The 13,212-nt window shown below is 40.1% G+C and overlaps 1 protein-coding gene across 4 annotated transcripts in view; it reads right to left on the reverse strand.

The window, feature by feature from the left end:
- Positions 1 to 1,776: 1,776 nt before the first annotated feature.
- nsmfa (NMDA receptor synaptonuclear signaling and neuronal migration factor a) overlaps positions 1,777 to 13,212 on the reverse strand; it is a 48,890-nt gene continuing 37,454 nt past the window's right edge. For all 4 annotated transcript variants that reach the window (XM_030435964.1, XM_030435962.1, XM_030435963.1 and 1 more), the window contains 5 exons: positions 12,717 to 12,787; positions 12,468 to 12,547; positions 11,572 to 11,674; positions 6,598 to 6,673; positions 1,777 to 5,352 (listed from right to left, as the gene is read on the reverse strand). In XM_030435964.1, the coding sequence (XP_030291824.1) occupies positions 5,255 to 5,352; positions 6,598 to 6,673; positions 11,572 to 11,674; positions 12,468 to 12,547; positions 12,717 to 12,787 (428 nt within the window). In that variant the 3' untranslated portion in view covers positions 1,777 to 5,254. The remainder of the gene's footprint in view (positions 5,353 to 6,597; positions 6,674 to 11,571; positions 11,675 to 12,467; positions 12,548 to 12,716; positions 12,788 to 13,212) is intronic.

Raw genomic sequence — 13,212 nt, forward strand, 5'->3', positions numbered from 1 at the left:
GGAAAGGGGAAGACATCTAGACAATCAGGAAATACTGTAGACTAGACTGTGCAAACGGATTGCCGTCGAATATCAACAAACTGATGTTTGCTAACTCGGTTTTGCATTTCAAACTCTGTGCAAATTCATCATTGTGATTCAAGTGGAGAAGAGAATTAAGGAACTGGAGGTGGAAAAGCAACACACACAAGGCAGAGTGCATGAAAGGCAAGCACATGGAGATTAGGGATCAAGGCATTTCTGGAATACGGAGATAAGGCACCTTAAAACTACTTCTTGTGTATCAGGAGAGCCTTATCTTCATTTTTGCATACTAAGTTGCACCTGAGACAAAATAATTCAAAACATGTGTGGTTTTGACTACATATTTCTCTTTCTGTTTCCCTGCACTTCAAGTTAATCTCTGGCAATGAGGCTGAAACCAGCCTGGAATTTAATGCTCCCCCTCTTTTCAAACTAACCTCTTGTGTCCACGTTTCTCCATTCTGCTACAGCTTTACATGAATCCGTCTGTAGTCTGAAAAGCCATTCTGGCAGAGGTTGTGCTTGGTGTAGTAAACTTAATTTCAAAGCTTTTCCTTTCAGTTGTGTATTGATCCCCAACCCAGTCGTCAGAGGAAATGGTGGCAAACCACAGATATGTGGAAACTTAGTTTACTTAAAACTTAAAACTGTGTTTTATTTCTTTATGTTGCAACTTCAACTTTCAACCTCGGTCGCCACAAACAGGGCTGGAGATGCCCCAACTTTTTTTTGTCCCCACATATACAGCTGGTAATTCTCTGGAGGCCCAGTGGTGTCAAATTTGCAAATGTTGAAATGCAGTCTTGAAAGGCGGCCACTAGCTTGACAGCCTTCGCGCTCGATTGGCATCCCTGATATGAAGTTCACGTCATTAACATTGAACGTGATATGTCACGTATTTTAGAAATGTCAATATGGTACGGAGCCTATAACACTTGAGCTTGTCAGTGATTTGCAAAAATGTTAATGTTAACTAAAATTAACATTTTATCCGGGTGACCTGGCCGTCACTAACCCCAAAGATAATTTCAGACCAATTCAAGCAGACTTCTTAATACGCAAAAATATCCATTCAGATGTTTTTGTACAGCCTTGTTGTGGCAGAGGTAAAAGTGGGGAGTAAACATGTAATGCCATTTTAAATTAGATTTGAGCAGTCGGGAGTTGTAATGCTGAACCTTGTGCTTGGCACATCCAAATGAAATAGGCCTGTATGCGGGCTGGTTTAGTCAGGATATTATGGCCAAAATGACTCAACAACTTGAAGGAAGAAGGGCCCTGGAGTGGTGAACCTCGTTCAGTCATGTAATTAAAAGAAGCAGGTCAGTTTCGGCAAACCATAGGTGTGTCATAAAAAAACACAGCAACACCAAGAAATGTCAAGTATCAGCAAATCAAACGTAAAGTACCTGAATATCCATGGTTTGCAGAAACGTATATTGACATTTCTTCTGCTGACTCGGGATGAAGGAGTGATAAATCATCTGTGTTCTTATTTTGGGGTCTGAATGTCATTGAAATGAGAAATTATCTGAAGCATTTCTTTCTTTGCAGTCTTGTAGGTGCCTCTGTCCCTCGTGTCTTAAAGTTCAAGTTTACTTGACACATTTTAATGAAACAAAAGGTCAGATATCACAGATCCTTTCTGTTCATACTCTTTTCCAAAGCTAATAAGAAACTACCCCTCGCTCCTGTGTTTGTTTGATTTCCCCAATATGTGAAAAGGCAAATAATATGACACAGACTGGGAGAGACAAATAGACACGTTTGCATCTTTAATTAGATTTCCAGTGAAATGATGAATGTTTTTTTAATTTTACTGAAGAAGAAAAACAAGAAAGCTCTCTCAAACTCCTGAGTCAGAGTGCTCCTCACATCATGGTCAATTCAGCCCAATAAATTCAAACTGAATATTAATTACCAGCGATTTTTCTTCATAAACTTGAGATGAGAGTTTTCCCTCTATTTTCTATGGCATGAGAAAACCATGAATTGAATTGAGCTTCCATGTTTCTGATATGTACTAGAAAAAAAAGAGTCCATTAAACCCAGCAGCTGTTGAGGGCAACATCTTTGAGAATTTGGCAGCTTAATGCTTCTGCTGAAATTTAAACGGCTCTACGATGTGACAGGTTGTTTAACTGTGAATTTTAAATCCGTAGTGAAAACATGTACTGCGTGACTCAGGCTGAGAGAGCACTTGTCGGTGCCAGACGAACTGTAGCCCAGCACTGCAATGTCAGAGAGAGGGCAAAAGCAAAATAAAAACCAGAGTTCTGTTAGAATGGAGATAGAGAGCACTCCAATGAGAGTGGTTTGACATTAACACAAAAAGGTCTGCACATAATTCTCCAAATATTAACACAACCACACAAATAATGACGAATGAAAAAGCATTTTACCATACACAGATGCAGAATATCCTGGCCTGTATGTGTGTGTTTGTATGTGCGTGTATGTGTTATGCAGGACTGGGACCAGTGAAATCTGTTAAATCGCTAAATCTTTTTCTTCATGCGCTGTTAGCTTTTGCACGCCTATCACCTCTGCGAACAACTGTTTTTAAACTACACTAGCTATGCTACTCAGCGGTGATGTTTGCTGACATTCACAGGCTGATGTCAGCTAAGGGCACCGCTGTGATTGGCTGAGCAGCGAGCCATGGCATGACTTTGCGATGTTTCCTTGGACTGCTGCCATATTGGGAAAATTACACCTGAAATGTGACCACATTTTTAAAAAGTGCGGACACATTAAGAAACTGGCATAACAAAGCTGTAGAAGGTCAAATGCTCAATACTCCGGCCTCAGAATAATTCTCAGGTTGATGCATTTCTAATTTTCCTTCACCATCGGAGACTTTTACGAAACGTGTCAAGCAGACAATCCAAATGGTAAACTGAGGCTAGAGTGCTTATGGACTGTCATTGTCCCCGTTTATATTTAACATAAGAACATTTTCTTTGATAACTGTTGAATAGAGTATTTCAAATGTGATATTTATAATTAAAGGAGTCTAAGAAGTACTAATTTAGTATTGTTTTTTAAAGTTGGGAGAAAAAGGTCAAAACCAAAGCAGAAGATGGTAACATATCCTAACATTTAGACTAGTATTGCTGTTCAAATAGGATCCTGTTTACAAGTAAATTCTGTATGAATGCCCCCCTCTTGTGGTATTCAAAACCTCGCACATTGAAATTTTCACTGAACACTGAATTCATGAGTTGTTATGTATTTGCTGACATTTTTGGAAATGGCAAAAGTGGAAGTTTGAACCTAGTTTTTGTTTGATGATAAGTTCATATATGTTATACTAACGTTAGTCCTATAGAGTTTGTGTCTTTGAGGAAATTGTTAATATTTGCCTTTTGTATTATTTTGCCTTCGCATTTCCTGCATTTGGTTACCAGCTAGCTAGCTTACTAGGTTGTTAGCCTCTATGTCTTTATACACAGTTGTCTAGCAGCGGTGTTCTCGCGACCATTAGAGCACCAAGCAGATCGTGTGCGCTACTTCACATGTTGTTACCACAAGTTTACATGTTCCGTTTGATGGCTGTGTGCTAGTCAAAAGTCAAGCCAAAGCTGAGATAGCCCTGATGACATCACCAGTGTTATTTTCTTTTTATCAGATTTTTGACGAAAATAAGACTTAATTTCTTTATTTCTTAACATTGCTTTTCTGCCCAGCCCCAATGTTTTGTGTTTGTGTGTATGTGAGTGTATGTGTGTGTGTGTGTTCAGGCAGCTGTCCAGTGATAGACTCAGCTGTTGCTCTCCACAATTAACCAGTCGTAGTGCGACGTTCTCAGACACAGACACACACTTGGTGCACATTTTCTGCCTTTTAACTAGCTGACACTTGACAGGGGCAGCAGATGGCTGTTAAAACACCTTAAACTCCTGGCAGATCTGTTTAATTCAGAGAACTCTGGTGCTCAGACTGGATCACAGCCCAGCGAAAGGAGACCTGGCGGAAGCTCATTTGGCTGCCATTAAGAAAAGCCAAGAGTGTTTGGCAGATAGCGAGAGCAGCTGGCACTGTTGACAGGGGCCGATTAAGTGGCCTGAACCTTCTGCAAAGGAGCAGGAGGGATCAATAGGGCAGCTCCTACACTACAGGGGTAGGAGCACTTGGATGGCTGTAACATCCCTCTTGACATCATGATTCATACTAGAATGACAGAACGAGAGAAGAAATTTGGAGATGAAGGGGATGAACAATTACTTTTGCTTCAACAGAAAAAGCCGAAAGAGGAAAATTACACACAACACATCTGCATGTTTCCTTTTTTTTCCATGGAAAACACACACACACACACACACACACACACACACACTCGCACACAAAAGAAGCATATATTATTTTTTTTCTTTTACCAAAACATGACGCTCAGCTCCTTGAAACCGAAGATACATTTCTAGAGAGATAATACATTCATTCCAAGCAATGGCAATGACGATTACAATATCTTGATAGAATAGACAAACAGATTAATTACTTCATGGCTAAAACCTGAGTTATTCCAAAGTATTTCCATATGAAACTGCACAACAATGCACATCAAAAATAAATGATGCATCATTATTCTCATATGGAGTATTATTTGCATGACTAAAGCTATGCTAATATATTCATGTAATATATATACACACATCGACATATGGGTTAATTATGTATATGTATGTCTCTGGGGGACTGAGATTATCTGAGAGGTCCAGTGAAAACATAGAACCACATTATGACAGAATGAATTTTGGTGATATTTTTTTTTTTTCTGAAGCACATTAGCTTCAAAAAGTCTGTCCTTACAACAGAGGTGTGACTAAAATGATGTTTCGTTTTTACACATGTGAATTTTTGATTCTCCTTTTTGCTTTCAGACTCAAGAGGCAAAGAGAGTTGTTGACTAAGACAGTCCAGGTGTCTGTCCTTGTTCCTCCTTTTTTTCTTTTACGTGTGTTTTTCGGCCCTTTTTGTGTTTTTGAGTCTCTGACTCTGAAAATGACGGGGAGGCACAGCTTATTCTAGTTTTGTCCTCAGCCTCCTTGTCCCGCCATCCCTCTTCCTCCTCTCCCAGTCCTCTCCCGGATGATAGCAGGTACAGCTGTTTATATTGAGTTGACAGGTCGAGCACTACAGTTGAGCAATGTTCAGTCGTTGGATCAGTTTTATCAGGTTCCTCGTGGCACTGGAGAGCTCCACTGCACCCGGTATTCAGGTTTCTTCGTCACAAAAAATCCTCATAGTCCAAGAGTTTGGAGTGCTGGCGTGTCTTCCAAAGTCGGTAGAGGCGGAAGTCGAAGTACAACTCAATCATCTCTTTGCCTTGATTAGCAAATGAAACAAGGAAGTTTGAGTCAAGCAGGAAGCAGGATCACTTTGTTATTCAAGAACAATATGAGGACAATATATTTTGTTTCCACTTCTATTTTAGCAAAGAAAATCATGCAACACATAATATGAGAAACAGAGGGTTTTCAATGTTGCTCCTCACTGTCCTGTGAAGGACCTCTGACCAATCAATTGGGGTGTGCCAAAATATCGATACTACGATATATTGCGATATTTTGTCTTGAGGTACATTATCGATACACTGGTGCCAAATATCGATATTAAAAAATGTAAAAAAAAAAATTTTTTTTAAATAATTATTTTTTTGGCCCACCACCACCACACCTCTTCGAAGTACAGCTTTATCTTTATTCAAACATAGGTATACAACCAAATAAAATTTAAAAAATGGTTTAAGTAACTCTGAAACCCACACATATAGATATTTAATGATAGTTGTAGTCAGTGTGTGTGTTAAGAAGAGACACTGTGCAATATACTCTTTGTTTACTTGGCTGTCATTCATGTGAAATTGATTGACAATGTTTTGTCATTCCTGTGAAATGGATTCAGTGCAGTCAATAAATTCTGATGTATCGTGGATGAAATTTCTTGCAATATATCGATTATCGCAGAATCGCTGTATCGTGATATTATCGTGGGCAAAATATCGTGATAGTATCGTATCGCGAGGTACCTGGTGATACCCAGCCCTACCAATCAAGGTTGGTTTGTGCTTAACATGCTACTAGTTTGTATTTCCAAGTGAGAGAAAAACAAAACTACTTTACAGATAATATATCTGTCCAAATCTTGTCGAGCAAAGATTTTTTGTCAACGTTTTTGCATCCTGAGTCTGGTTTGGGCACTAAAAGTGCCATAGTAACCATAACTTGTTTGAGACTAGGTTGATTTGTATGGGACTAAAGTTGAATGTGGTTTGATTTGAGGATGACTTTTGATTCCTCTTTTCCTTTGCTGCCAAAATTGTAAGGTGTAAATTGTATATCGTTGATGGGGCAGAGATTAGGGGCTCTCATGGTCAGGTAGCGGGAGGTTTACAGTAGTTATTGGTGCAGCAGCAGTACAGTAGGGGAGAGTGAACATGTCTCTGTTTTAAATGAGAAGGACACGGCCTGTGACTGGATGCAACATGTGAATATGCATCTATAAGGTGCTATGCATGCGTGTGAGCTGCATCTTTTGGTGTGTTTTTTTTTATGCTTGTTCAAGACCCACCCTGCGCCGACAACTCCAGCGGCGACTCAAACTCGACAGAATAAGGCCTCATCAGATTCTTCAGTTTCTGGAACAGCTGTTGGGCCGAGATAAGAAAGCAGACACCAATTAATCCTACTGCTTTTGGATACACTTGCAGCAGGGGAGTCTGCATCTTCAGACACAAAACACACACACAAACAAACAAATAAACACAGACGAGAACGGCAATGAATCCAGCTCATTACTGCCGAAGAGATGTATGCATTTTCTTTCCTGAGCAGGAAATGAGACTGCAATGTGCTGAGGTGTTCATTTCTCCAGCTTGTCTTCATATAACCTGTCTGCCTCTGAGCTTGTTAAAGGTTGAGAGTAGGACCCCAGTCCCTATCTGAGTCCACTGCTCAGGAAATTAAAAGAAAGAAGATTAAAATCAAACTGTGAACTTGTGAAGAAAGATTTCAAATGCTAGTTGATATTTCGCATTTGTAGTCCTGTGTTTTTGTGTCATACCACATCTACCACAATATGACATTTAGAAGTAAAATTAGTAATTTCACAGCAAACAATTACAACATTCGTCATTATTATACCCAGAAACAAAAACAAGTCTTGTTGAGTTTAAAAATCTCTTTCTTAAGAGTCCTGGCCAAGAGAGGCAGCCGCTCAGTTAAACGGTTGAAAACATAAAAACCAACATAACAATTAAAGTGAGACAGATAACAAATTGCCGAGTCATAATATCTTTGCATACAAAACATTTACAGCCAGATGTCCTATTTTCCAAGTCATTTAGAATCACTTTAAATGCATCCAGTGAGACCATTAAAAAAATGTGAAGCATTTGCGCATTCCAGCTCCTTAAACGTGAATTTGCTGATTTTTTCCTCAGTGTTGTATGATTGTAGATGGACAAAACAAACCATTTTTCAATCAATCTAAAGAAAAAAATGGATACAGCTGCAGATAGCCGATCTGGCCAGTAAACAATATCACTATTCTATTCTATTTAATCGCTGTCTTGAGCCACAATCTAAATTGCAATCTTTTTTCTCACGTGTCTCCTGTCTTTTTAGACCCGTGTTTTTTCAGATTTTTTACACCAGTACCACCATCTCAGAAAATATTAGACTCTCCTTATAGTACCACAATTATGACTAATGTAGCTACTAGCATCAAGCTCACTAAAAAATGGATTGTGATCACAATAATTAGGTCTAATTTAGTCACTTCTGTAGTTTCTTGCCACTTTATGCACATGAAAAATTGAAGCTCACTGATTTCTAGCTTGAATTTACTCATTAGGGATCTGGGCACCCTGCGCCCCCAGTCAGAGAAATCAAAGGCCAAATGCCCCCGTTTGTTTTATATTTCATGATGTTAAAATGGAGGTGTTAGAGAAAAAGGAGCTTTAATTCTTTGTGTTTGCATCCCTTTGAAAAAAGATAAAAGAAGATGGCTGGATGCCAGACGTCAAGGAGAGAGCGGCCACGGAGATGCAGGCGGCGTGGCTTGTCTGTAGCGAGCGAGAGAGCTGGAGGCAAATAGCCCATCTCAATTAATGTGTTACATGTTCCTCTGTGTCCTGGGTGGCTTCTTACAAGCACTCAGTGGCCGTTGTTGCCAACGATGATGCAGATTTAGCTTGAAAATCTCTGGATGAAAACTGGGTCAGGTTGCCTCTCCGACCTGCTCACCTGCTATTCTCCATCCTGAGCCTTTGTTTTCACTCCTGCATCCCTCAGATCTGCTATTGTTGTGCTTATCAAACTAGACCCCTTTGATATTTTGAGTGATTATACTAATCATGCATTAACCATTGCGTTTTAACTTTCAAAACAGAGAGGGGGTGGTTTAATTTACCTCTCCGTTAAAGGGAACCCACTCTACCAGGGCTGCCAGATCAGTCAATATTGATAAGCTTCAATGTGTACTTTAGCACATTATATCAGGACTGAAGCTCCCCCATGCACATCTGCACATATTCACGCGCAGTATGAACATGCATCAGTGAGTGACTCTGTATCAAGTCAGCGTATGTGACTCGAGATTTCAGCAAGCCAGGAACCTTTAGCTCAACACATTGCTTTGGTATTAGAAATATCCTCCTGTCTGTTACTGTTGTGTGTTTGCGTTTGTTTGTTCTGTGCTGTCTGGAGTGCAGAATTTGGCGACGGTTAAACCTACTGTTTAAAAATGGATTGAGCAGAGATCCAAGTTGACACCATTTAATCCCTGGCAAACAGACGCAGACTGGGGTGTAATGTGTTCTGTTGATGATGTAATGTTTTTATCTCTGTGAGAAGGTTATGTGATTAAAAAGCCACATAAAACAAAAAACAAATGATTAGTACAACACAATGCCAGCCAGTTAAAGTCGGGTGCGAGTACTGGATGTATTCGTACTAGACAGCGGTTTATACTGTGACATTAAATCGGGGTTGCAGTAAAGTGATTTAAAATTCCGATCTCATCCGACTGTTTCACTTGTTCTAAAACTTGCTTTCACCAACGTAGTGATCATATCCACAAAATCCGTCTCTTTAATAAGTTTCCAATATAGATAATATTTTTGCAGGGCGTTCTTTTTAGGACACATTCCTTGCTAGAGGGCCTCTCCCGTTTCAACATGACTAAGCCCCCAGTGCACAGAGTAAATAAGGAAATACTTCTTCTCAGTTTGCGTAAGACCTTAATGGCCTGCAGAGAGCCCTGACCTCCATTTTTGGGAAAAGCTGTAATTCCCGGCCTTATCGCTCACCATCACTGGTCCCCCCTTGCTAAAGCCCCTGTAGTGTAGAGTGTCAGCAAAATCCCTCCAGCCAACTTCCCAAATCTTGTGGAAAAGACTATCTGGAAGAGAGGATGCCTTTGTAGCAGAATATAATGTGCCGGATGTAATGTTCAAGTGTCCACATACTTTTGGCCATATAGTGTCGTTGCCAGTGGAGAACAGGTGTATAGTTGGCCCAAATGACAAGCACTAATAACAAAGCGGTACAAGTGAAAAATCTGATTTCTTCTGTTTTCTGACTGAGGTTGGATAGAGACCTCCTGTGAAAATATCACTCTGGGATCTTGGGACTGAGCCAGCCCCCTAAAAAAAAAAAAAGAAAAAAAGAAACACCATTTCTGTTGTTTTGGATTCAAGCTCTCTTGAAACTGCTGCTTGTGTTTGTGTGTAGGGGTGGAGATATCACTGATGTGCAGTCTGTTCTGCACACTGCCAGACTGTCCATCAACCCCGGAGAGATCCATTTTATATAACAAAGCGTTTTGGCAGACATGACTGGAACAGACAGTTAGGTCAGACAAACACCGCTGGCTATGGGTGTGTGTCTGTACGTGTGCATGTGTGAGTCTGTCAGCGAGCTTGTTTATGGCCGTGGTTTTTTTTTTTTGGGATGTGATTTTGTGGTTATGTGTATTATTATTTGTTCGTGTCAGGTGGAGAGAGGTGCAGCGCCACCAAGCATGTGTGCTCCTTAGCCCTATTCACTCGCATTACAGAGATAGAGAGATTATTTCCTCTCGAGTGGAGAAAGAGAGGGGGAGAAACTGGCAGGAGTATAATATGGTGATTATCAGACAGACGGGGATCCAAAACAGACACAGTGCGAGTATAAATATGAAAGCAGAAGTGCAGCAGTGAGAGAAATGACACAGACATCTTCACCTTGAGCATCCTAGGTTATCAAAGTTTGTGAGGCACATTGTTGTTCGGGTCTTGAACATGTAAATCAACTGAGACCTTGTCACAAATGAATTGGAATCGAACTCATGTGTGACAGCGTGCCACAGTCCCGCCAGCTCAGGAATCGATTCATTGTTCAGCATCAAATTTCACCTTTCCAGATCTGTCGCACATTATCTGTCTGCACTCCACAGTAATTGCATTTCCAGTCTATCATTCAATTTGTATTGTGCAGGGTGTCAAAGTGACCAAGTTTGCCTTTTGACATAACAAAATATGTGATTACTGCTGTGCTATCATTGATAGCCAAAGCAATTGTTCCCAGTACATTCTGTCATGCACTGTGATAAAAGATTGTCAATCGTGGTGAGAATAAAGTTTTCAGTTACGTTGCTAATGAGCCAGATTATTTTACTGTACATTAGCCCTAAGATAGCCAGCAATGACACACACGGTGTATATGTGAATTAAGCTGAGCCTCTCATTGAACTCAGCACTCACCAGTTCTCTGTCGTCTTTTCCCTTCTTCTCTGACATTCATAACAAAGTGTACTTCCCCTCCAGCTTCCGCTTGGCAGTGAACATGACAGTACACAAATGCCCGACAAAAGAGGTCACCTCCCTGGACCGCTGCTGCAGTCAGGTTGATAAATACGAGTGAAGATAAATCCACTTTTTAATGTCAAAAGTTTGAAAAGTAATCTCTGACAGTCTGCTCTCGCTGGCAAATAGCTCTGGATCAGAACATAAGAAGAGTTGACTCAGCGTGTTTATTCCTCCGAGAGATTTGGCTCTGCACACGACTCTCTCCCTGAGAGATGGCCAAGTTTACACAGCTGAGCAGCGGCTCGGCGTCTCGTTGCTTCGACCATCCCATCCCACACAACAATAAATTAAGCCCTGCATACATGTGAATTTTTTGCTCAAAGTTGAATAATTTCAACCATACAAATATGCAAATGACACATTAATGCGAAAGCACCTGACTTGAGTAGATACAAATACAAACGTGCCACCGTTAAGTGCTACGAGAGTATAATCCTTAAACAATCATATCTTCTGTGAAATCCAGACATTATGTGACATAAACTTTATTGATGACCCAAATACCATACATTAGCTTTTGACTGCTTCAGTGGCACAAATGTCGGAACCATTTATGTGCTGATTTGATATATATATTTTTGATTTGTAAAATAGCTGGAAATTTTAGTAGTGTTAAAGGTGAGCCCTCATGTTTTCATTCCTCGCTGTGAAAAAGAAATGTGTGGAATAAGGGAGCTAATGTTGTGTGTCTATACCTTCTCTCCATTGGGGTTGCCCAGGACATAGCATCCCATTATGTGGATGAGGTTGGGTTCCGGGTTGATTTTACTCATGAATCGACTAAGCCTCCTCCAGAATCTGAACAAAAGACAAACAGTTACACGTGGTCCGATTTCTTTCCTCCAAATACAATGAATCTGATTGACAGTTCACATGAAAATAAATGCACAAAAGAAAAAGAAAAATAATCCTCTGCTGTTTACATTCACTGCAGCAAACAATCAGAGAAAAACAGCCATGAGATAAACGTCAAGCACTAGTCATTTTTCAGCAGTTTACTTCTGCGCTTTTGCACTTAAGCAGCTGTCTTAAGAGACTCTCCCAGAGTTATGGAACAGAAGGTGAGCCTTTTGTTTATATCTCTGAAACAAGTAAATATCATCTATTCAAATATGCCCCCTCTGGGAGGGATGCATCACCCAGAGTAGTAGATTGTGCTCATAAATGACAAACAAATGCAGAGACGGCGTTGAATGGTCCCTGTTGAGCATGATTTAAATCAAGCTGGAGAGCATTCAGACGGAGTATTAATATTCTGAAAATAGAGTAAAGAGCATTTACATGACAAATTTGCATCAGAATCTTTGATCATTTGAAGGCCTAGAATGAGCCAATTTATTTTGGCAGAGGTCTTTTATAAGAAGATTTTTTCAAGAGTCCTTGCTCTGAGTATTAGTGGAATAAAAGGCTCAATAAAAATGCAGTGAGGTTATTTTAATGATAAAATATTTCTCTAATGCTAGTCTTTTCACATCATACTCATGGCAGAGTTTATGTCAAATTTCGATGCTTTATAAGACATTAGAAATGTGATGTCATTAACAAGTATTCACCAAACTGAGATGGACCCAGTGGTGCAACACTAACTTACTGGCTCATATCCTCCTCCTTTTCCACCTTGGCAAAGGTTGCCACTTTATTCTTCAGTAAATACAGGTGACCCGGGCCTCCCTGAGAAACACACACATGGATTAAACACATTAGTACTACCGCAACTGCTAATTTGCTTCTTCTTAATTGAGATCTTGAGAGCTTGGATCCTAAAGGAGGGCAGTCTAGTTTACTATCCCAAATGAATCCTACGATATCAAATTTTAATTTCTGTCTCCCGGTTTCTCACCTGACAGAAAATGAGCATCCGCCAGAACTTGCTTCCTCTCCTGTAAGCTGTGAGCTTCTTCTCTATTTCCTCTGTGAGGGAGAAAAAAAGGGTTGGATTTGATGTGAACAATTGGGACCCACAACAGAAAGAGAAAGGAGTATGAAAACAGACAAGCAACAATGTGTGTAGAGAGAGAGAGAGGGAGACATGTGAACAGTGAACACAATGACCTCTCGGGAGGGTGAGTTCAAGTACAGACGCAGTAAATCGATTAAACAGTGTTTACCTTAGAGCAAAATAACACAGGTCAGTGACAGATGGTAAAATGAAAACCTGAATCAATAACCTTAACATGTGCAAACTATTCTTTTACATCTTTTCAATAACTCTGTGCGAGTTTCATTCAGTTTGATGTTCATTATTATCTAGGGGAAATTCAAGGGATCATTAATTGTAAGGGCTTCTCTTATGAGCAACAGAGGATCTTCTTCAGAATTCAGAAACAAAAAACACA

The sequence above is a fragment of the Sparus aurata genome, chromosome 12 (genome assembly GCF_900880675.1).
Source record: "Sparus aurata chromosome 12, fSpaAur1.1, whole genome shotgun sequence".
NCBI classification, from domain to species: domain Eukaryota; kingdom Metazoa; phylum Chordata; class Actinopteri; order Spariformes; family Sparidae; genus Sparus; species Sparus aurata.